This window comes from Polyodon spathula, chromosome 23, assembly GCF_017654505.1.
Source record: "Polyodon spathula isolate WHYD16114869_AA chromosome 23, ASM1765450v1, whole genome shotgun sequence".
Lineage (NCBI taxonomy): Eukaryota > Metazoa > Chordata > Actinopteri > Acipenseriformes > Polyodontidae > Polyodon > Polyodon spathula.
The window spans coordinates 1,153,764-1,178,415 of NC_054556.1; the positions used below are offsets into that span (position 1 = coordinate 1,153,764).

Here is a 24,652-nt window from a genome sequence, read left to right on the forward strand (position 1 = left end):
AAACAAGAGTGGTCTCTTAATTTTATCATATATAATACAGGCGTGTATGATACAATGCAGCTCTCACAACCCAACAGCGTGGAGTCCACTTTCCTTGGCTGGCTGGTAAAGTTCACGTGTTCAGAGGGAGTGGGGGGTGAGGGGGCGAGGGGGGGAATCGTCTTCAATCTTAATAAAAATTAAAAAAAAGAATCCAAAACACACATCTTTAAAAAAACAAAAACAGAAAAGCTGCTTTCCCTCTTCTGGCTGATAAGTTTGGAAATGTTCCTGACAGCCACTGATAAAGGTTCCTCTGTGACTCCATCACGTCACTCCTTCGTTCAATACCACTTCCTTTAAAAGGTACTGTGTGTGTTTTTTTCTCCCATAGTATCGTCCATCTCTCTCTGTTTTCCTTTGCAGTGCGTCTCGTCCAGACTATACAGCCTGCTAATAGGAGGGTGGTGGCTTGCTTTCTGTAATATTTCTCTGTATATTGAATATCTCTTCCCCTCCCTCCCTCGTGTGTGTTCAAGGAGGTGATCCCCACAGCACAGCCAGGGGCCTTGTTTGCATGGGTTTCTTTATGTTGTATAAAGTTATACCAGACCAACAACCCCTTTTATTAAAAAAAAGAAGAGAAAGACACTGCTGGCCCTTTCGTATGATTATTATAAACAGCTACTGGCAGGCAGCCCCTTCATTATTCTATAAGATGCACCTTGGGTATTTTTTGTTTGTTTTTAAATATAAGAAGCCTGGAAGGGGCTCTCACTCACCCCTCTTAAAAGAAATACACGACTTCAAAAAGAAAAAAAGAACTGAAAAGCTAGGCAACTTTCTTCTTCACTGTGTGTCTCGCTCGCTCGTACTGGAGTCTGTGGGTTTGTCGTTGTTTTGGCAGTGAGAGAAGGAGGAGGAGTTTGGGGTGTTGGCTGAGCAATGGGAAAGGGGCGGGGTGTGGAGACAGACCCCTCCCCCTAGTGCAGGCTCCCCGTCGCCATGGCAATGGCCTCCTGGATTTCCCGCACCATGAGGATGCGTGTCAGCATGTGTTCCAGCTGCTCTTTGCTGATTGGCTGCGTCGAGTACCAGATCGGGCTGTTGGGCGCCACCACGGGTTCAGGGGTCAAGTAGAACGTGTCATTGCGCCCCTTCACACTCTGCGGACTGAGAGAGAGAGAAGGGGGTTTATTAAAAAAAGAAAAACAGACACAAAACAATTAAACTTGGTACTAAAAAGTCAAATTCAACTCCAGTCCATCATGTCAACAACTATGACAGAAACCTTTGAATTAGCCAAGTTTGTGAATGAACAAACTGTCGGGGTGCACTGCAGTAATAGTACTTGTACAGAACAAGCTCCCTCAGTCTGACAGGGGCAGGGGCTGACAGCCCTAGGACAGCGGGTGTGGAGCCAGTGCCCCCTGCTGGCTGGACAGAGCACTCACCATTTGAAGAGGTAGAAGTCATAGAGTTTGATTGGGCAACGCAGCGGGTTCTCTGGGTTTTCTGCCTGCTCTGCATACATGTCATCCGTCACTGAGAGAGAGAGAGAGGGAGAGAGAGAGAGAGAGTCACGCAACTCCAATCACAAACATACCTAATGCACTAATCACATTTCCACCTGTGTGCTAACAATCAATACAGAAGAACAGAGAGAGAGAAAGGAGAAGAGTGCATTGATCTGTCTGTGACTACTACAGACACCCAGCTCAACGTGGTGCATGGTGCCTAGAGTTAGAAGAGAGACAGAGAGGGGGGCTGACCTTTCTGCCCGACGTGGTGCATACCCGCCCCCTTGAGGTAGCGGATGCTGGTGCTCTTGTCCTTGGGGTTGGAGGGGTTCTTCTTGGTGTGCCGCAGCACCTTGGAGAAAGCCACCTTCATGTGCTGATCTACTGTCTTCAACAGGAAGTACCTGCACAGGACACAGGGGGGGCTGTTACTCCAGACTGCAGTGCACAGGCAGGACCAAAATCTGTCATAACTATCCTTCGTAACTATTAAAACACTCAATAGTGCTGGCTTTAGAAATACTGAAAGACACTGAAAAAAGACCTGAAGTCTTGTATTACAACCTGGAATGAGTGAAACTGCTGGGCAATAGGAGTCTTATTGCCATCCCTGGGATGCCCCTATAGGGTAAGAGGGAACTCACTTTGTGTTGAAGAACATGAGTGTGGTGAGCAGCGTGGCAGGGGAGTGAGCACCCAGCTGTTTACACTCCCACAGCATCTCCTCTGTCACGTGACTGGGGATCATGTAACCTGAGACAGAGAGAGAGAGAGAGTCACAACACAGACACAGACACACACACACACACACACACACACACACACACACACACACACACACACACACACACACACACACACACACACACACACACACACACACACACACAGACAGACAGAGGGGCAGCTGTTTAGATATATGCATTTATTTTAATTTAGTTACTCTAATCCCACTCTGCATTCGCGCGCTAAGATGAATTTCCTGTACTTTAACACACGTTGGCAACCGAACCATTTTTGTATACATTACTGCAGCATATCTCTCATTTGTGTGCAACATTCCATAGAATGAAATGAATTATCCAGCGCCGGACACTCACTGTTTGCACAGCCTATATTCGGTCTGTATATTTCTGATGATTGTTAAGCATTTAGGACACAATCCTAAGTGTTCAGCACTTGGAGAACACGTTAACATCTTGAAGGCATGAGCTCTGGGCTCAGATCTTGCATGACAGAAGGTGGCGTGCATGGTGCTCCGTGGCGGTTAAGAACACACACTGCAGTCACCTCGCTAATTTTCACACGTGTGGCATCTTATAACTCTCTACGCGATCCCTTCAGACCCTGACGCCAACACATCAGCAGGTGAACCCATGCCAAAAGTTACAGTATTGACTGAAAATCACATAAAAAAAATAAAACACAACAGAATCAAAACCAAACAAACCTTGCCATACTGTTTTAGAACGTCCAGTTTGAGCAGCAGGGAGCCGGCAGCAGGGCGGCATTTTGAGGTCAACACAGCCAAAGAGCGTGGAGAAGAGGAGCGGGGAGACAGTCGGATTAGGGTCAGATTGAATCAAACTGGGCAGTCAAGACAACACTGGATCCAATCCCAGAGCCATCTACCTGGGGTTACTGCAGCGGCCAGGCCACCCTTATAAAAGGACTGCACTGTAGCCAAAGTGACTCCACCAATCTTACATTCACTACACAAGGCTCAGTGTGCGCAGAGCAGGACTAAAAACACATGCATGTATTTGTCATGTAAAACAAGGTATCTGGTGCTACGATAAGTTAAAGAAAGTTCTCAGGTTTCACGCCTTTCTCTCAGGAAGTTACACTTGCCATGTCATTTCACCCAAGCAGAGTCTTCTGGGTCAAAGCATGTCGGTCAAAACAGGGGAACAAACAAGCCTTTAAAAGGGGTGGAACTGCAGGACTATCCGAACACATGGTTTGAAAACACATTTCATTAACCTCGTGCAGTACCCAGGGTTTTAAAATAGATACGTTTACTGGGAGTGGACATCGAGACCTCGATTACAATGGGAATGCACAGCAGGCTCCTGGAATCACTGCTTTTAAAACAGAGTGTGCTGGTTTGTGTAGCCTGGCTCAGGGCTCTGTAGCGGGCTCGGTAGGTATGCACTTCACCACCTTGTACTGGTTATAGAAATTGTACCAACATTAGCTGCAGGGCCACTCTGTCACACTGTGAGCCATTGGTATAGTAGACTAATGGCAAGCTCAAAAACTTTAGGAATCTGTGGCTACAGACAATGTATAAACATATAATTTTGAATGACATTAAAATGTCTAGATATTGATTAGAAGTCAAAGCACAGAATGGCAGGACACAATACACGATTCATAGATAGATATATTAACAATACTGCAATGAAAAAAACACACTACAATATATATTAATGACGTGTATGTGCTGGTCACAGAACACCAAGCATCTAGTTGCACAGGAAAGAAAAAACATAATCGCTGACCAGACTGAGACCCCACCCCCTTATTAGCACATTCGAGAGAGGCAAGTGAACAGGACCACGGCGTCAGAAAGCCGGCTCTTCAGATCTATTGCGCTTTGCTGGTCCTGTTCTTATTGAAAGGGAGAGTGGACAGTGCTGGGGAGTGTTGGGAGGCTGGTTGAGACAACCCTGCAGAACAGACTGGCGTTCACAAACAGCTGGCCAGCAACGTGTCATCAACTCAACAATGTTGTAAACAGTGAATTAGTGTAATGTAAGAGTCTCGTACTTGCACAATGTACTGTGAATGATCTAATCATGAAATCAAAAGGGAGCATTGTACTCAGTGAAGAAGGTTCAGATATATTTGGTCCCACGCATCCTCTAGTGCTGTTGCTGACTTACCGAGTGGGTGAATGCGGGGCTGCCAGTCCTTCAGTACCTCGTGTAGCCACTGGGAGAACTTGGAGTAGTACGGATCTGAGAAGATATCGTCCACCCTGCCGTTCTCAAACAAGTACTGCAACACAGACAGGAAAACAAGATTCATCACATTGTAACTTACTTATGAGAAACCAGACAATCACTTTGAAGGATTTGCCAAAATCTTATCACCCTCTGTAAAGAGCACACACACACACAGAGTAAATGCCGCTTATTAGCAACCTCCCAGTTCCCAGCAAAAAGTTGTTATTAACCACACATTGTTATTAAGTGAAAAGCCACACTCAAGTGCATGTACATGGAAAAACAACGCATACTAGTTGTAGAAACAGCGCACTGAAACACACGTCTTGGTTCATTACAGTGTTAGAAAATAAACACGAAAAACAGCAACTACCAGAACAAACAACTGTTTACTAATACTGCATGAGTGTGTAAAACAACATCTACCCAGTGCTGAATTGTACACACAGTACTACAGCAACATGCTAGCAATATCCTTAAACAGCAGACAGGCTTGCTATACAGGACTTAAATTTAATACAGAAGCACCATCTTAAAAGAAGTAGTTGTCCAGTGTCGTTTGTTTTTTATGATTCCTCACCTCCAGCTGTAAATCACTCTCAGTTTTCCGTGCAGCTTCATAGCAAATTTCCATATACAGGAAACAACAGATTTTGAGATGCCAAACTTTTCTGCTAGCCGTACTCGTTTAGCACCGGGTTCACGCAGGGCCTTCACAATCCGAACTTCACCGGCTATAGAAAGGTCTCCACGTTTTGAAGCCACGATGACAGACAACAATCACACTCAATAAATGTAGGGCTGCGTTATGAAACTGACACATCAATAGATACTGTGATGCGTGCTATATATTCGTGTGGGTGCCGCAGCCATAGAAATTGTAAAAAAAAAAAAGTTGTCATTGTCAGACAGTTGCCAATATCCAAAAACCATCAACACCAAAGTCTATTAGATTGGTTCCCATGAAAATGTTGTTAATAACTGAAAGTTGTTTTTATCAGTGTTGCTAATAACCAGCATCTACTAATATATGTATAAGCAAAACAAAAAACACAAATACACTTTATTAATGACAGTTGAAGATATATTTTTGGTTTTATGATTGGTCTTTAGCTAATAAACTGTCTACAGCAGAAATCATTGTGCTGCTTTGCTCTCACAGTGCTCTCACATAAACTGCACAGGATGGCATCTCTTATAACAATAAATGACATCCACACAGAACGCACTCAAATCACGTTCGAGAAACCAATCGCTGGCAAGGATCTGACAAGATTCCAGCACATCTCATCTTGGTGTAGACGCTGTGCTGGAACCCCGGAGCCATGCTAGAGCAATGCCTGCGTTTAGTCTCCCACCTTCTGTATGCAAAGGAAGACGTAGTACATCACATCCGACTCGAAGGGCTCTCCCTCCAGATTGCGAGCCTCCCGTGTCATCAGACAGAGCCCGAAGTTCAGCTCGGCCACCGCTGATGAGATCAGATCCTCCTGGAAGCGCAGGGGCTGGCGTCCTGGAACACAGAGGTATCACAGGGGGGTCACTTCACAGCCCTGACCTCCGAAAACAAGGGCAGTTCAAACAGCACAGCTAATCTTAATGCAGTATCCTTTCCATATCTGATGCAAACTCACAATGACATTTCAGATGGCTGTATCGCATTATAATCAGTGTCTGCTACCTAATTTATATATATTACAATCTCGATAGATAGATAATATAATTTAGAGTGCTGTACGATACAAGCTTACTGGCCGCTCTCACCTGGAGTGAAGCAAAAAATATGTGCCTCCGGGAGTGACGGAGACCCTCACAGACCAAGCCTACAGGAGTGACCGAGACCCTCACAGAGCATGCTTCCAGGAGTGACGGAGATCCTCACAGACCATGCCTCCAGGAGTGACCGAGACCCTCACAGACCATGCCTACAGGAGTGACCGAGACCCTCACAGACCATGCCTACAGGAGTGACTGCGAGCCTCTCAGACCATGCCTACAGGAGTGACCGAGACCCTCTCAGACCATGCCTACAGGAGTGACCGAGACCCTCACAGACCATGCCTCCAGGAGTGACGGAGATCCTCACAGACCATGCCTCCAGGAGTGACGAACACCCTCCCAGACCATACCTCCAGGAGTGACCGAGACCCTCTCAGACCATGCCTCCAGGAGTGACCGAGACCCTCTCAGACCATGCCTACAGGAGTGACCGAGACCCTCTCAGACATGCCTACAGGAGTGACCGAGACCCTCACAGACCATGCCTACAGGAGTGACCGAGACCCTCACAGACCATGCCTCCAGGAGTGACCGAGACCCTCACAGACCATGCCTCCAGGAGTGACCGAGACCCTCACAGACCATACCTATAGGAGTGACGGAGACCCTCACAGACCATGCCTCCAGGAGTGACCGAGACCCTCTCAGACCATGCCTACAGGAGTGACCGAGACCCTCACAGACCATGCCTCCAGGAGTGACCGAGACCCTCACAGACCATGCCTCCAGGAGTGACGAAAACCCTCTCAGACCATACCTACAGGAGTGACAAATACCCTCCCTGACCATGCCTCCAGGAGTGACCGAGACCCTCACAGACCATGCCTCCAGGAGTGACGGAGACCCTCACAGACCATGCCTACAGGAGCGACCGAGACCCTCACAGACCATGCCTACAGGAGTGACAGAGACCCTCACAGACCATGCCTACAGGAGTGACCGAGACCCTCACAGACCATGCCTACAGGAGTGACCGCCTGCCTCACAGACCATGCCTTCAGGAGTGACCCGGGTGCCTCACAGAGATACTCACTGCCGATGGGAGCCAGCTTCATCTGAGACTCCTTCTCCAGGTTGCAGTTCTTGGCCTGGGCCCAGTTCTTCCACACGTCCAGCCCCTCCTCCGGCTTTAAGGAGTTGGGGAGCAGCAGCTCTGGGGGCGCCTGGGCTTGGGAGTCAACCTCCGCAACCTGCACCGTCTGCACCCGGGGAGGAACGGGGGGGTGTAGAGAGAGAGAGAGAGAGAGAGAGAGAGAGGGGGGGGGGGGGGGGAGGGAAAAACAATGTGAAAACATCAAAAACATTAAAATTAAGTGCCTGCCCAACCAAACCCTTAATTTGAACCCCATCCCAAACATGTCATGCACTCCAGGGATGGAAGCAAGACCCACTGCATAGCTGTTTGATCCATTCCTGGTTTTGTAAGTTTAAGAAGATGTTCATGAGCTTGTTACCTATACACTGCAGCTAATGGAGCTGGTACTAAAACCTGCACTGGGTGAAGTGGCTGCGGTTTAGCCAATGAACACTGAGAGAATATTAACAATCTCCCCCTCTTTCAAATAAAAGTAGTTTCCACAGTGCTTGAACAACCACTACTGGCATGACAATGAAAACTAACTGCTCATTAAAATCTTTTACACATGCAGCAGAACCAGCAGTTCAACTCTGCATCAGCAATGATGCGCACACACTCCTGTGTAACCAAACCGCAGATCACAGAAACATTTTCCCAGATAGAAATGGTTCCACTTTCAATACTGACATCACGATGAAAAGTATTCTGGGGGTGTGACAACGCGAGGGTAACCGTTGCCCTTGAGAAACAGAGCACTCATAAAAACACATTCCCTCTTACAGCAGAGCACTAGCGGTGCAATGGGCAACCAAATTCTCATTCGATTATCACAGAGGCATTTATCAATGACAACTGATGCACTGACATTTACTTTTCAAAATAAAGAACACGCATTTGTTTTTTATTTTAACCTGCTGTGCTTAATAGTTAAACAATAAGGCACAACCTACATTGAAATCTGAACACTGCCGATTCTGGCATTCTTTTGAAATGCTTCACCAGTGAAGCAAGTCCACTCATTTTACACAGGGAGCATCCAACGAGACTCTCAGAGGTCTAAAGTGCGTATCCTAGCAACGTGCCCACGTTGTTCATCTACCGTAATAGCACTAAAAGAAGTGCACTCAAGGTTTTAAAGCAAACCGGCAACATGAGACTTCAAACTGGGTTCTAATTTGATATATCGATTCATCAACATGTAAATCAAAGCTCAGGAAATTTGAGGACAGATGATTAATAAATCGATGCTTCGATTAATTGTTGCACCACCACAGAACATCTAAAAACTACCGAAGTGTACCAACAATCTGAAGAGGGGACTTTGACCTATTCAGACATAGCAATCCATTCACCTTGGAATCAGAGCCATCCACTCACCTCTCCACTGTAAATGTGTTATTTATTTAGTACTTTTCAAACTCCAACATAAGCTGCTCTCATGTTTTTCTTTTTTATATGCAATGTTATAATAACCCTGCAAGCCCCCTCGTCGCATCCAATACGATTCTCGCGTTTACAAAGAAAAACACGTGAAAACACAAAACGACAAACTAAAAACCCATCACCCACAAAACATGTTAAAACCAAGTTAAAACCAAGTGATGTGAAACGTTTGTCTGCTTGACTTGTCCCCAGCTTTACCTCAGAATTCCCACGAGCGTTTCGATATGGAGGGTCTGACTGAGCGCCCACTGCAACAAACCCCACAAGCGCAGAACGAGACCGAGGGAGCTGTACCTGTAGCTGGTGCTGCTGCTCTTGTGCAGACCCAGCCTGCTGCTGCTGCTGCTGCTGCTGCTGCTGCTGCGGGTCCCATATGTGGACGGACTGCGTGGCGTTGGGATAAGCCCCCGCCACGGCCTGCACAGCTACCGGAATGTGGATATTGCCGTTCATGAACTGTGCCGGGAAGAGCGTCTGCACCACCTCGTCGTGGGCCGACGTGGACACCACCTGCGAGGAGCCCATGCCCTTTCCTGAAACCACCCCCACCCCGCCCATCTTGTCCTTGTCCTCCTCCAGCTTGATGGCCGTGGGCGAGCCTGCCACGTGCACAGCCCCGTAGGCCTCCTGTGGGATGGCGATGTGGGTGATGTTCTGCTGCTGCAGGTCCCCCCTGGCCTGGGCCGAGTACACAGGGATGGTCCAGGTCTCTCCGGTGGGGCTAGTGATGGTGCCGGTGGCGCTGTACAGGTGGCCGCTGTCCACCGTCAGCAGGTCCGGTCGTAGGGACAGGTAGCTCTGCTGCTGGCCCTGTGGGATGGCGAGCACTGTGGTCACAGGCTGGCCCGAGATGGCGTAGGACACCGTGATGGGCATGTCCACTTTGCGCTTCTTAGCCGGCTGCAAGACTCCCCCAGAGCTCCCCCTCCTCTCCCCGTCCCTCGGAGAGTGCTGCTGCTGCTGCTGGGGAGACAGCGCCCCAACTGTTTGGATCTGGATCTGCTGTCCACTCCCCGCCGCTGCTGCTACCAGCTGAGCTTGGATCTGTGTGTGGAGGAGAGGGAGGACACAGGGATTTCAACATTCCAGCAAACACCGCTTCAAAATTATTTGCCCCCCGAGAAATGACCATGCTCGTTTTTGGTTTCATAACAGAATTTATAAAGGATTGCATCAAACAGATATCATGCAAGGGAAACCGATGCATAAATGATGCCTGAAATAAATAACACACATCACAGAAGAACGGCCTTCCTTTATGCTAGTTTACCAGGTTTCAATTATTCCTGTGCTATATATTTTTTACAGTAATATGGTATGAATAACATAGATCACGCTAGACCTGCACCCAGTTCTGGAATTCAGAACTCTTTGTTCAGGTATATTACAGAAACGACCAGGTGCCAGGATTCTGAACAAATCTGCTGTGAATGAACTCATCTCGCATTTCATCATAGCAAAACTGCCATCACGCATCGGTATCCACTAATCAATACGAATAAATATCATAACAATAAAGACACCTGCTGGTGCTGCTGCAGCTGCTCCTCTGTGATCTCCCCGTGCTGCACTGAGAGCTGCTGGGCTGCGGCAGCGACGGCTTGGAGCTGGGAGTTGGACAGGAGCTGCTGCTGCTGCTGCTGAGTGGGGCTGCTGTTCTGCAGGGCCTGGTTCACCCCCTGCTGCCCCTGGATCTGCACCTGCACCTGGATCTGCTGCTGCTGCTGCTGCTGCTGCTGCTCAGAGGTCTGGTGCTGGGGGGAGAGCTGGGAGGCATTTACCTGCTGCTGAGGGGACTGCTGTACCTGGACCTGCACCTGGAGAGACAGGGAGGAGGGGAGAGGATATATTAGAATATCTGTCATTCTGGGATTACTGTTTTTTTTTTTTTTTTGCCAACATTGCAGGTGGGAGTGGAACACTATTCTAACCTCACCTTAAAGTAAAAAAAAAAGTTAAAGTACATCTTTATTTTTGTACTAAGTAAAATAAATCCTTTTTTTTTGGACTGATTTTTCTACATAAATTTTACATAGTATTACCCAACATTAAAGTAAGAAAAAAAGTAAATTTTTGTTTTGTTCACACATTCCCAGAAGAGTTTACGGAGAGCAAAAATGCCTGAAGACATCCGGGACCAGACACTCTGTAAAATATTGTACTATTTCTCTAGGACATTTTTATAACTGATAAAGAGGTGCCGACAGTACTACGTAAACACGAAGGCGAACGACGGGTTAAACGTTTAGGAAAAGTTACAAAACATTTCAAATTCAAAACACCCCTAGAACTAAACCATGGTCTATAACCCTAGTGTGCAAGGATTGGAAATAGGACTCCCATTGCATAGCAGTTTGATCCATCCTTGGTTTACAAGGAGTTCATTAAGACACACCTATACACTGTGGCTAATCAAGCTGTTATTAAAATCTGGAATGGGTGACACAGCTATGGAATAGGAGTGTTATTTCCATCCCTTCAAACAGAGTACTGCTACTAAGAGTATTCTGGGTCAGCTGAGCAGAAGAATATAACATGCACAGCTCTATAATAAAATACACAGCTCTACAACAACATGCACAGCTCTATAATAAAATTATTTGTCTATACACAGCAAAAGGATCACTAAGAGACCATTCACACCTATGATATCAACACAGGAGTTTTATTTGCATCCCTGGATCTATAACCCTGGTCTAGCCCTCCCCTCCCTGCTTACCGGGCATGCCAGCTCCAGCAGCGACCCTGCCACCTCGGTGCTGTCTGTGTAGATGCAGTTGGCCCCCTGCTGGTAGACCATGGTAGTGGCAGCGGAGGTGGTTGTAGGCTGGAACTCCTGCAGTGCCTCGGGACCCTTGCTGGCCAGCGACTCCAGGAACTCCTTCATGCGGTGCTGCGGCACGCTGCGGGCCTTCAGACGCACGTACTCCTCGAACGAGATGGTGTTTTCCAGGGAGTTATTCATTGCAAAAAACACTGCGCTTCGGGGGGAAAGAACACGGGACCTGCAGAGAAAGAGGAGGAGGAGGAGGAGTGAGTGACCGACGAGATGCACAAGTCAAAGCGCTTGTAGTTTTCCATTAGGAGAGACAGAGATGGTGATTGGGGTGTGTTTGTTTGTTTGTTTGTTTTTTTTTTAAAGTAGATTTCTAGTAGTTTCACGTTAGAGACAAAGCGCGAGAAAGAGAGATTGGGGGGGGGGGGTGTTTGAACTTTTCACACAGGTCATTCATGGTGTCGCCACTATTTCATACACCACCACCCCAAATAAATGGCAGTACACAGGGGGTGACAGCAAGTGTGTCTCAGTGTGACTGAGTACATGAAAGTGGATGAAAGTGTGCAAGTGCAAGAGAGGACAGGGTCACCTTGCTTTACCCCAGTCACATACAGTGCGTGTCTATGTAGTTTAACCCAGTCACACACACACACAGTGCATATCTATGTAGTTTAACCCAGTCACACACACACACACAGTGCATATCTATGTAGTTTAACCCAGTCACACACACACACAGTGCATGTCTATGTAGTTTATCCCAGTCCCACACACACAGTGCATGTCTATGTAGTTTATCCCAGTCCCACACACACAGTGCATGTCTACGTAGTTTTATTTTCAAATCCGACTGACCCTACAGCAGGGCTGGATGAACAAGCTGTTTCACAGCATCTTGTAACAGTGTTGCCACGTGCTTCCTCTAAGAGCCACTGTGCACAGGTACCAGGGCCAGGCGTTTCTTATGAAGCCCACAGTAAAACCTGGAATGAAACTGCTGTGCAATGAGTCTGGCATCTATGCCACTGACTCTTGATTACACCTGAAACTCTGTTGTCCCCTTTGAAACTAACAATAAAGCACAGGCAAGTCATTGCGTTGGCCATGACAGCACATTAACACGGCACGGTTTTATTTCACCGTTATATAACAAGTTACTTGTAGCTAAATTTCCATTCAAACCCGTGCGTGTTAAAGTCACACCTGCTGGCTGGTTCAAAGCGGCCGTGTTTTCCGCTTCCCCACCCGTAGTATTTGCCATGGCGCTATTGCGTGCGCCCAGACTTCTGCATTCACGTATAATGAAAATGAATAGCGTTTCCTGGTTTTAATAATGCACTGCACAACCAGCCCCGATTTAAATCCACACTACACACCGCAGCACCTGCTGTACTACGCATTTATAATATATTAAACGCAGGGAATATGTTGCACTGCCGGTACATCGTTGCATTTATAATAATATGCAAATAAAAACGTCACGAGCAGTTACCACTTCGTTGACATGTCAGGGTTAAAATCATCCTTAACTCGCAAATAAACACAAACACATACCTTCCAGCGACGCTGTGTACAAAATTATCAGCAGCAAAAAAAAATCTGATTGTCATCATCTGCCGGCTACTTTTTAAAATGTTACCAACGAAACAAGAGAAAATAATAATACAGTAAAAAAAACAAAACAAAAAAAATGCAGAAAAATAACAGGGGCGAGTCGCGTCAAACAAAAGAATCGACCGCAAGAGCTGGGCCTGGTCCGGCACTGCGAGTCCACGGCCTCCCCTGGCTGTCAGCGGCAGGCTTTGAGATCGCAACAGACGGAATGGGACTCCTCCTCCGCTCCCTTTCCCCGAACGCTACGAGCAGGCGCCTCAGAGAGGAGGAGGGGGCGGGGCTATCGACCCTCGGCGGGAGCGAGGAAAGCGCGCCCCCTGCTAACCCACTCAAGTTCCTAATAACTCCACACATATTTTGGTTTATGAAAACAAAACAATAATTGATGAACTGTGCTAATATTAACAACATTTACGGCATTTAAAATAAATAAAAATAAATAACGTGACAGGAAAACTACAGTTTAAATAATGATGGAATATGATTTGTCATTGACAGTGTAATTGCTCCAAACACCTGAGCATCTTTCTTTAGCAGCTGGGAGCCCCAGCAGTATCTGTTCCACTTTCAGAAATCTTTTCCTCTTGTCAGTGCAGCAAAACTGATACACGCACTGTGTCTTTTTTTCAAGGCAGGTGTTAGTACCACAAGGATCTGCACTGGCACTGATGCAGACGATTTCTTTTTCAAGTCCCCATTTCTGTTTCCCTAATGGCGAATATCTTATCAATAGGGATGTTTTTAAAGAGCCCTGGTGTTAGCAGCGTTTCTGTGATTTCTTACTGCTGTCAGTAAGACCCTCCAGAAGGGCAGGGAGACTGCATTTACTACAGGGTCATTCTTGTTTTTATTATCTAGAATTGCTAATCCCAACTTCTGAATTCTGCATCGCGATACTGTTTTGTCTCTGTTTAGTGAAACAGGTGAGGAGAAGACACACAGGCACGATTTCATGATTTAATGAAAGTTACCATCAGTTTCCTGGTCCAAAAAAAAATATAAACAAATAAATACATGATTACTCTCAGCGATGCTGCCGTCAGGCAGGACCTGTCAATTACAACGCGCTCCCCTCTGGAGTCTGGATGCTTCATTCACGATGCGCGGTCACGCCACGCTTTGTGAAAGAAACCCCTTGATCATTTAAAACGTCTCAATATCACACGTGCACAGGGCTGAGGCAGCGCGGCTCAATATCACACGCGCACAGGGCAGCGCTGTCTCAATATCACACGCGCACAGGGCAGCGCGGCTCAATATCACACGCGCACAGGGCTGAGGCAGCGCGGCTCAATATCACACGCGCACAGGGCAGCGCGGCTCAATATCACACGCGCACAGGGCTGAGGCAGCGCGGCTCAATATCACACGCGCACAGGGCTGAGCGCGCGCTCAATATCACACGCGCACAGGGCTGAGGCAGCGCGGCTCAATATCACACGCGCACAGGGCTGAGGCAGCGCGGCTCAATATCACACGCGCACAGGGCTGAGGCAGCGCAATATCACACGCGCGGCTCAATATCACACGCGCACAGGGCTGAGCGCGCGCTCAATATCACACGCGCACAGGGCAGCGCGGCTCAATATCACACGCGCACAGGGCTGAGGCAGCGCGTCTCAATATCACACGCGCACAGGGCAGCGCGGCTCAATATCACACGCGCACAGGCAGCATCTCAATATCACACGCGCACAGGGCAGCGCGGCTCAATATCACACGCGCACAGGGCAGCGCGGCTCAATATCACACGCGCACAGGCAGCGCGGCTCAATATCACACGCGCACAGGGCTGAGGCAGCGCGTCTCAATATCACACGCGCACAGGGCTGAGGCAGCGCGGCTCAATATCACACGCGCACAGGGCAGCGCGCGGCTCAATATCACACGCGCACAGGGCAGCGCGCGCTCAATATCACACGCGCACAGGGCTGAGCAGCGCGCTCAATATCACACGCGCACAGGGCAGCGCGGCTCAATATCACACGCGCACAGGGCTGAGGCAGCGCGGCTCAATATCACACGCGCACAGGGCAGCGCGGCTCAATATCACACGCGCACAGGGCAGCGCGGCTCAATATCACACGCGCACAGGGCAGCGCATCTCAATATCACACGCGCACAGGGCAGCGCGGCTCAATATCACACGCGCACAGGGCTGAGGCAGCGCGGCTCAATATCACACGCGCACAGGGCTGAGGCAGCGCGGCTCAATATCACACGCGCACAGGGCTGAGGCAGCGCGGCTCAATATCACACGCGCACAGGGCAGCGCGGCTCAATATCACACGCAGCGCGGCTCAATATCACACGCGCACAGGGCTGAGGCAGCGCGGCTCAATCACACGCGCACAGGGCAATATCACACGCGCACAGGGGCAGCGCGGCTCAATATCACACGCGCACAGGGCTGAGGCAGCGCGGCTCAATATCACACGCGCACAGGGCAGCGCGGCTCAATATCACACGCGCACAGGGCAGCGCGGCTCAATATCACACGCGCACAGGGCTGAGGCAGCGCGGCTCAATATCACACGCGCACAGGGCTGAGGCAGCGCATCTCAATATCACACGCGCACAGGGCAGCGCGGCTCAATATCACACGCGCACAGGGCTGAGGCAGCGCGGCTCAATATCACACGCGCACAGGGCTGAGGCAGCGCGGCTCAATATCACACGCGCACAGGGCAGCGCGGCTCAATATCACACGCGCACAGGGCAGCGCGGCTCAATATCACACGCGCACAGGGCTGAGGCAGCGCGGCTCAATATCACACGCGCACAGGGCTGAGGCAGCGCGGCTCAATATCACACGCGCACAGGGCAGCGCGGCTCAATATCACACGCGCACAGGGCTGAGGCAGCGCGCTCAATATCACACGCGCACAGGGCAGCGCTGCTCAATATCACACGCGCACAGGGCAGCGCGGCTCAATATCACACGCGCACAGGGCAGCGCGGCTCAATATCACACGCGCACAGGGCAGCGCGGCTCAATATCACACGCGCACAGGGCAGCGCTGCTCAATATCACACGCGCACAGAGCAGCGCGGCTCAATATCACACGCGCACAGGGCAGCGCGCCTCAATATCACACGCGCACAGGGCAGCGCGGCTCAATATCACACGCGCACAGGGCAGCGCGGCTCAATATCACACGCGCACAGAGCAGCGCTGCTCAATATCACACGCGCACAGGGCAGCGCGTCTCAATATCACACGCGCACAGAGGCAGCGCGGCTCAATATCACACGCGCACAGGGCAGCGCATCTCAATATCACACGCGCAGCAGCGCTGCTCAATATCACACGCGCACAGGGCAGCGCGGCTCAATATCACACGCGCACAGGGCTGAGGCAGCGCGTCTCAATATCACACGCGCACAGGGCAGCGCGGCTCAATATCACACGCGCACAGGGCAGCGCGCGCTCAATATCACACGCGCACAGGGCTGAGGCAGCGCGTCTCAATATCACACGCGCACAGGGCAGCGCGGCTCAATATCACACGCGCACAGGGCTGAGGCAGCGCGGCTCAATATCACACGCGCACAGGGCAGCGCTGGCTCAATATCACACGCGCACAGGGCAGCGCGCGCTCAATATCACACGCGCACAGAGCAGCGCTGCTCAATATCACACGCGCACAGGGCAGCGCGGCTCAATATCACACGCGCACAGGGCAGCGCGCGCTCAATATCACACGCGCACAGGGCAGCGCGCGCTCAATATCACACGCGCACAGGGCAGCGCGGCTCAATATCACACGCGCACAGGGCAGCGCTGCTCAATATCACACGCGCACAGGGCAGCGCGGCTCAATATCACACGCGCACAGGGCAGCGCGGCTCAATATCACACGCGCACAGGGCAGCGCGCGCTCAATATCACACGCGCACAGGGCAGCGCGCGCTCAATATCACACGCGCACAGGGCAGCGCGGCTCAATATCACACGCGCACAGGGCTGAGGCAGCGCGCTCAATATCACACGCGCACAGGGCAGCGCGCGCTCAATATCACACGCGCACAGGGCAGCGCGGCTCAATATCACACGCGCACAGGGCAGCGCGGCTCAATATCACACGCGCACAGGGCAGGCAGCGCGCTCAATATCACACGCGCACAGGGCAGCGCGGCTCAATATCACACGCGCACAGGGCAGCGCGGCTCAATATCACACGCGCACAGGGCAGCGCGGCTCAATATCACACGCGCACAGGGCAGGCAGCGCGCTCAATATCACACGCGCACAGGGCAGCGCGGCTCAATATCACACGCGCACAGGGCAGGGCAGCGCGCTCAATATCACACGCGCACGGGGCAGGCAGCGCTGCAGGGCAGCGCGGCTCAATATCACACGCGCACAGGGCTGAGGCAGCGCGGCTCAATATCACACGCGCACAGGGCAGCGCGCGCTCAATATCACACGCGCACAGGGCAGCGCGGCTCAATATCACACGCGCACAGGGCAGCGCAGCGCGCTCAATATCACACGCGCACAGGGCAGCGCGCGCTCAATATCACACGCGCACAGGGCAGCGCTGCTCAATATCACACGCGCACAGGGCAGCGCTGCTCAATATCACACGCGCACAGGGCAGCGCGGCTCAATATCACACGCGCACAGGGCTGAGGCAGCGCGCTCAATATCACACGCGCACAGGGCAGCGCTGCTCAATATCACACGCGCACAGGGCAGCGCTGCTCAATATCACACGCGCACGGGGCAGCGCGTCTCAATATCACACGCGCACAGGGCAGCGCTCGCTCAATATCACACGCGCACAGGGCAGCGCGGCTCAATATCACACGCGCACAGGGCTGAGGCAGCGCGGCTCAATATCACACGCGCACAGGGCAGCGCGCGCTCAATATCACACGCGCACAGGGCAGCGCGCGCTCAATATCACACGCGCACAGGGCAGCGCGGCTCAATATCACACGCGCACAGGGCAGCGCTGCTCAATATCACACGCGCACAGGGCAGCGCTGCTCAATATCACACGCGCACAGGGCAGCGCGGCTCAATATCACACGCGCACAGGGCAGAGGCAGCGCGCTCAATATCACACGCGCACAGGGCAGCGCGGCTCAATATCACACGCGCACAGGGCTGAGGCAGCGCGTCTCAATATCACACGCGCACAGGGCAGCGCGCGCTCAATATCACACGCGCACAGGGCAGCGCGCGCTCAATATCACACGCGCACAGGGCAGCGCTGCTCAATATCACACGCGCACAGGGCAGCGCGCTGCTCAATATCACACGCGCACAGGGCAGCGCGCGTCTCAATATCACACGCGCAGGGCAGCGCGCTCAATATCACACGCGCACAGGGCAGCGCGCGCTCAATATCACACGCGCACAGGGCAGCAGCGCGCTCAATATCACACGCGCACAGGGCAGCGCGGCTCAATATCACACGCGCACAGGGCAGGCAGCGCGCTCAATATCACACGCGCACAGGGCAGCGCGCGCTCAATATCACACGCGCACAGGGCAGCGCGCGCTCAATATCACACGCGCACAGGGCTGAGGCAGCGCGGCTCAATATCACACGCGCACAGGGCAGCGCGCGCTCAATATCACACGCGCACAGGGCAGGCGCGCGCTCAATATCACACGCGCACAGGGCAGCGCGGCTCAATATCACACGCGCACAGGGCGCTGCTCAGCACAGCGCGCTCTCAATATCACACGCGCACAGGGCAGCGCGCGCTCAATATCACACGCGCACAGGGCAGCGCGGCTCAATATCACACGCGCACAGGGCTGAGGCAGCGCGTCTCAATATCACACGCGCACAGGGCAGCGCTGCTCAATATCACACGCGCACAGGGCAGCGCTGCTCAATATCACACGCGCACAGGGCAGGCGCGCTCAATATCACACGCGCACAGGGCAGCGCGGCTCAATATCACACGCGCACAGGGCAGCGCGCGCTCAATATCACACGCGCACAGGGCAGCGCGGCTCAATATCACACGCGCACAGGGCAGCAGCGCGGCTCAATATCACACGCGCACAGGGCTGAGGCAGCGCGTCTCAATATCACACGCGCACAGGGCAGCGCGCGCTCAATATCACACGCGCACAGGGCAGCGCGCGCTCAATATCACACGCGCACAGGGCTGAGGCAGCGCGTCTCAATATCACACGCGCACAGGGCAGCGCGGCTCAATATCACACGCGCACAGGGCTGAGGCAGCGCGGCTCAATATCACACGCGCACAGGGCAGCGCGGCTCAATATCACACGCGCACAGGGCAGCGCGCTGCTCAATATCACACGCGCACAGGGCAGGCAGCGCGCTCAATATCACACGCGCACAGGGCAGCGCGGCTCAATATCACACGCGCACAGAGCAGCGCGGCTCAATATCACACGCGCACAGGGCAGCGCTGCTCAATATCACACGCGCACAGGGCAGCGCGCGCTCAATATCACACGCGCACAGGGCAGCGCGCGGCTCAATATCACACGCGCACAGGGCAGCGCGGCTCAATATCACACGCGCACAGAGGCAGCGCTGCTCAATATCACACGCGCACAGGGCAGCGCGGCTCAATATCACACGCGCACAGGGCAGCGCGCGCTCAATATCACACGCGCACAGGGCTGAGCAGCGCGGCTCAATATCACACGCGCACAGGGCAGCGCGGCTCAATATCACACGCGCACAGGGCAGCGCTGCTCAATATCACACGCGCACAGGGCAGCGCAGCTCAATATCACACGCGCACAGAGGCAGCGCTGCTCAATATCACACGCGCACAGGGCAGCAGCGCGGCTCAATATCACACGCGCACAGGGCTGAGGCAGCGCGCTGAGGCATCACACGCGGCACAGGGCAGCGCGGCTCAATATCACACGCGCACAGGGCAGCGCGCGTCTCAATATCACACGCGCACAGGCTGCAGGGCAGCGCGTCTCAATATCACACGCGCACAGGGCAGCGCTGCTCAATATCACACGCGCACAGGGCAGCGCGCGCTCAATATCACACGCGCACAGGGCAGCGCGGCTCAATATCACACGCGCACAGGGCTGAGGCAGCGCGTCTCAATATCACACGCGCACAGGGCAGCGCGTCTCAATATCACACGCGCACAGGGCAGGCAGCGCGCTCAATATCACACGCGCACAGGGCAGCGCTGCTCAATATCACACGCGCACAGGGCAGCGCTGCTCAATATCACACGCGCACAGAGCAGCGCGTCTCAATATCACACGCGCACAGGGCAGCGCGCGTCTCAATATCACACGCGCACAGGGCAGCGCGCGCTCAATATCACACGCGCACAGGGCAGCGCGGCTCAATATCACACGCGCACAGGGCGGCGCGCGCTCAATATCACACGCGCACAGGGCAGCGCGGCTCAATATCACACGCGCACAGGGCAGCGCAGCGCGGCTCAATATCACACGCGCACAGGGCAGCGCTGCTCAATATCACACGCGCACAGGGCTGAGCAGCGCTGCTCAATATCACACGCGCACAGGGCAGCGCGCTGCTCAATATCACACGCGCACAGGGCAGCGCTGCTCAATATCACACGCGCACAGGGCAGGCAGCGCGTCTCAATATCACTCGCGCACAGGGCTGAGGCAGCGCGGCTCAATATCACACGCGCACAGGGCAGCGCGCGCTCAATATCACACGCGCACAGGGCAGCGCGCGCTCAATATCACACGCGCACAGGGCAGCGCGGCTCAATATCACACGCGCACAGGGCAGCGCGGCTCAATATCACACGCGCACAGGGCAGCGCAGCGCGGCTCAATATCACACGCGCACAGGGCAGCGCAGGCTCAATATCACACGCGCACAGGGCAGCAGCGCTGCTCAATATCACACGCGCACAGGGCTGAGGCAGCACGCTCAATATCACACGCGCACAGGGCTGAGGCAGCGCGTCTCAATATCACACGCGCACAGGGCAGGCAGCGCGTCTCAATATCACACGCGCACAGGGCAGCGCGTCTCAATATCACACGCGCACAGGGCAGCGCGCGCTCAATATCACACGCGCACAGGGCAGCAGCGCGCTCAATATCACACGCGCACAGGGCAGCGCGCGCTCAATATCACACGCGCACAGGGCAGCGCGCGCTCAATATCACACGCGCACAGGGCTGAGGCAGCGCGGCTCAATATCACACGCGCACAGGGCTGAGGCAGCGCGCGTCTCAATATCACACGCGCACAGGGCAGCGCGCGGCTCAATATCACACGCGCACAGGGCAGCGCGCGCTCAATATCACACGCGCACAGGGCAGCGCGCGCTCAATATCACACGCGCACAGGGCTGAGGCAGCGCGGCTCAATATCACACGCGCACAGGGCAGCGCGGCTCAATATCACACGCGCACAGGGCAGCGCGGCTCAATATCACACGCGCACAGGGCAGCGCGGCTCAATATCACACGCGCACAGGGCTGAGGCAGCGCGCACAGGGCAAATATCACACGCGCACAGGGCAGCGCGGCTCAATATCACACGCGCACAGGGCAGCGCGGCTCAATATCACACGCGCACAGGGCAGCGCGGCTCAATATCACACGCGCACAGGGCTGAGGCAGCGCGTCTCAATATCACACGCGCACAGGGCTGAGGCAGCGCGGCTCAATATCACACGCGCACAGGGCAGCGCGTCTCAATATCACACGCGCACAGGGCAGCGCGGCTCAATATCACACGCGCACAGGGCTGAGGCAGCGCGGCTCAATATCACACGCGCACAGGGCAGCGCGCGCTCAATATCACACGCGCACAGGGCAGCGCGCGCTCAATATCACACGCGCACAGGGCAGCGCGCGCTCAATATCACACGCGCACAGGGCAGCGCGCGCTCAATATCACACGCGCACAGGGCGCGGCTCAATATCACACGCAGCGCGCTCAATATCACACGCGCACAGGGCTGAGGCACAGGGCGCGCTCAATATCACACGCGCACAGGGCAGGCGCGCGCTCAATATCACACGCGCACAGGGCAGCGCGTCTCAATATCACACGCGCACAGGGCAGCGCAGCTCAATATCACACGCGCACAGGGCAGCGCGGCTCAATATCACACGCGCACAGGGCAGCGCGCGCTCAATATCACACGCGCACAGGGCAGCGCGCGTCTCAATATCACACGCGCACAGGGCTGAGGCAGCGCGTCTCAATATCACACGCGCACAGGGCAGCGCGGCTCAATATCACACGCGCACAGGGCTGAGGCAGCGCGGCTCAATATCACACGCGCACAGGGCAGCGCGGCTCAATATCACACGCGCACAGGGCAGCGCTGCTCAATATCACACGCGCACAGGGCAGCGCGCGCTCAATATCACACGCGCACAGGGCAGCGCGCGCTCAATATCACACGCGCACAGGGCTGAGGCAGCGCGGCTCAATATCACACGCGCACAGGGCAGCGCGGCTCAATATCACACGCGCACAGGGCTGAGGCAGCGCGTCTCAATATCACACGCGCACAGGGCAGCGCTGCTCAGCAGCGCGCACAGCTCAATATCACACGCGCACAGGGCAGCGCGCGCTCAATATCACACGCGCACAGGGCAGCGCGTCTCAATATCACACGCGCACAGCGCGCATCTCAATATCACACGCGCACAGGGCTGAGGCAGCGCGGCTCAATATCACACGCGCACAGGGCAGCGCGGCTCAATATCACACGCGCACAGGGCAGCGCGGCTCAATATCACACGCGCACAGGGCTGAGGCAGCGCGTCTCAATATCACACGCGCACAGGGCAGCGCGGCTCAATATCACACGCGCACAGGGCAGCGCTGCTCAATATCACACGCGCACAGGGCAGCGCGGCTCAATATCACACGCGCACAGGGCAGCGCGGCTCAATATCACACGCGCACAGGGCAGCGCGCGGCTCAATATCACACGCGCACAGGGCAGCGCGGCTCAATATCACACGCGCACAGGGCAGCGCGGCTCAATATCACACGCGCACAGGGCAGCGCGGCTCAATATCACACGCGCACAGGGCAGCGCGTCTCAATATCACACGCGCACAGGGCAGCGCTCGCTCAATATCACACGCGCACAGGGCAGCGCGTCTCAATATCACACGCGCACAGGGCAGCGCGGCTCAATATCACACGCGCACAGGGCAGCGCGGCTCAATATCACACGCGCACAGGGCAGCGCTGCTCAATATCACACGCGCACAGGGCAGCGCGGCTCAATATCACACGCGCACAGGGCAGAGGCAGCGCGTCTCAATATCAGGGCTGAGGCAGCATAGTGTGGCGTGTCAATATACGTCGCGCACGAGTTATAGCGTGTGCGCGTGTATCACACGCGCGAGTTATAGTGTGGCGCGCGCGCGTCTCGGCTCAATATCACACGCGCACAGCGGCTCAATATCACACGCGCACAGGGCAGTGCTGCTCAATATCACTCGCGCACAGGGCTGAGGCAGCGGCTCAATATCACACGCGCACAGGGCAGCGCGTCTCAATATCACACGCGCACAGGGCAGCGCGGCTCAATATCACACGCGCACAGGGCAGCGCGTCTCAATATCACACGCGCACAGGGCTGAGGCAGCGCGGCTCAATATCACACGCGCACAGGGCAGCGCGGCTCAATATCACACGCGCACAGGGCTGAGGCAGCGCGGCTCAATATCACACGCGCACAGGGCAGCGCGGCTCAATATCACACGCGCACAGGGCAGGCAGCGCTTCTCAATATCACACGCGCACAGGGCAGCGCGCGGCTCAATATCACACGCGCACAGGGCAGCGCGGCTCAATATCACACGCGCACAGGGCAGCGCGCGCTCAATATCACACGCGCACAGGGCAGCGCGGCTCAATATCACACGCGCACAGAGCAGCGCTGCTCAATATCACACGCGCACAGGGCAGCGCTTCTCAATATCACACGCGCACAGAGCAGCGCTGCTCAATATCACACGCGCACAGAGCAGCGCTGCTCAATATCACACGCGCACAGAACAGCGCTGCTCAATATCACACGCGCTCAATATCACACGCGCACAGGGCAGCGCTGCTCAATATCACACGCGCACAGGGCAGCGCGGCTCAATATCACACGCGCACAGGGCAGCGCTGCTCAATATCACACGCGCACAGGGCAGCGCGGCTCAATATCACACGCGCACAGGGCAGCGCGGCTCAATATCACACGCGCACAGGGCTGAGCGCAGCGCGCGGCTCAATATCACACGCGCACAGGGCAGCGCGGCTCAATATCACACGCGCACAGGGCTGAGGCAGCGCGTCTCAATATCACACGCGCACAGGGCAGCGCGGCTCAATATCACACGCGCACAGGGCAGCGCGGCTCAATATCACACGCGCACAGGGCAGCGCGGCTCAATATCACACGCGCACAGGGCAGCGCGGCTCAATATCACACGCGCACAGGGCAGGCGCGCATCTCAATATCACACGCGCACAGGGCTGAGGCAGCGCGGCTCAATATCACACGCGCACAGGGCAGCGCG

The 24,652-nt window shown here is 53.9% G+C and overlaps 1 protein-coding gene across 5 annotated transcripts in view; it reads right to left on the reverse strand.

Moving 5' to 3' along the window:
- Positions 1-9: 9 nt before the first annotated feature.
- The window catches only part of LOC121297872 (glutamine-rich protein 1-like), a 25,609-nt gene continuing 966 nt past the window's right edge, over positions 10-24,652 (reverse strand). The window contains exons 1-12 of one of the 5 annotated variants that reach the window (XM_041224454.1): positions 13,084-13,183; positions 11,470-11,755; positions 10,274-10,567; positions 9,045-9,794; positions 7,263-7,428; positions 5,809-5,963; positions 4,388-4,502; positions 2,950-2,958; positions 2,144-2,252; positions 1,752-1,903; positions 1,434-1,524; positions 10-1,152 (exon numbers count right to left, since the gene is read on the reverse strand). In XM_041224454.1, the coding sequence (XP_041080388.1) occupies positions 963-1,152; positions 1,434-1,524; positions 1,752-1,903; positions 2,144-2,252; positions 2,950-2,958; positions 4,388-4,502; positions 5,809-5,963; positions 7,263-7,428; positions 9,045-9,794; positions 10,274-10,567; positions 11,470-11,755; positions 13,084-13,142 (2,376 nt within the window). In that variant the 5' untranslated portion in view covers positions 13,143-13,183 and the 3' untranslated portion in view covers positions 10-962. Of the gene's footprint in view, positions 1,153-1,433; positions 1,525-1,751; positions 1,904-2,143; positions 2,253-2,949; positions 2,959-4,387; positions 4,503-5,808; positions 5,964-7,262; positions 7,435-9,044; positions 9,795-10,273; positions 10,568-11,469; positions 11,756-13,083; positions 13,184-24,652 lie in introns of those variants that run through there. The other 4 variants (XM_041224453.1, XM_041224457.1, XM_041224456.1 and 1 more) reach the window with 4 other exon arrangements.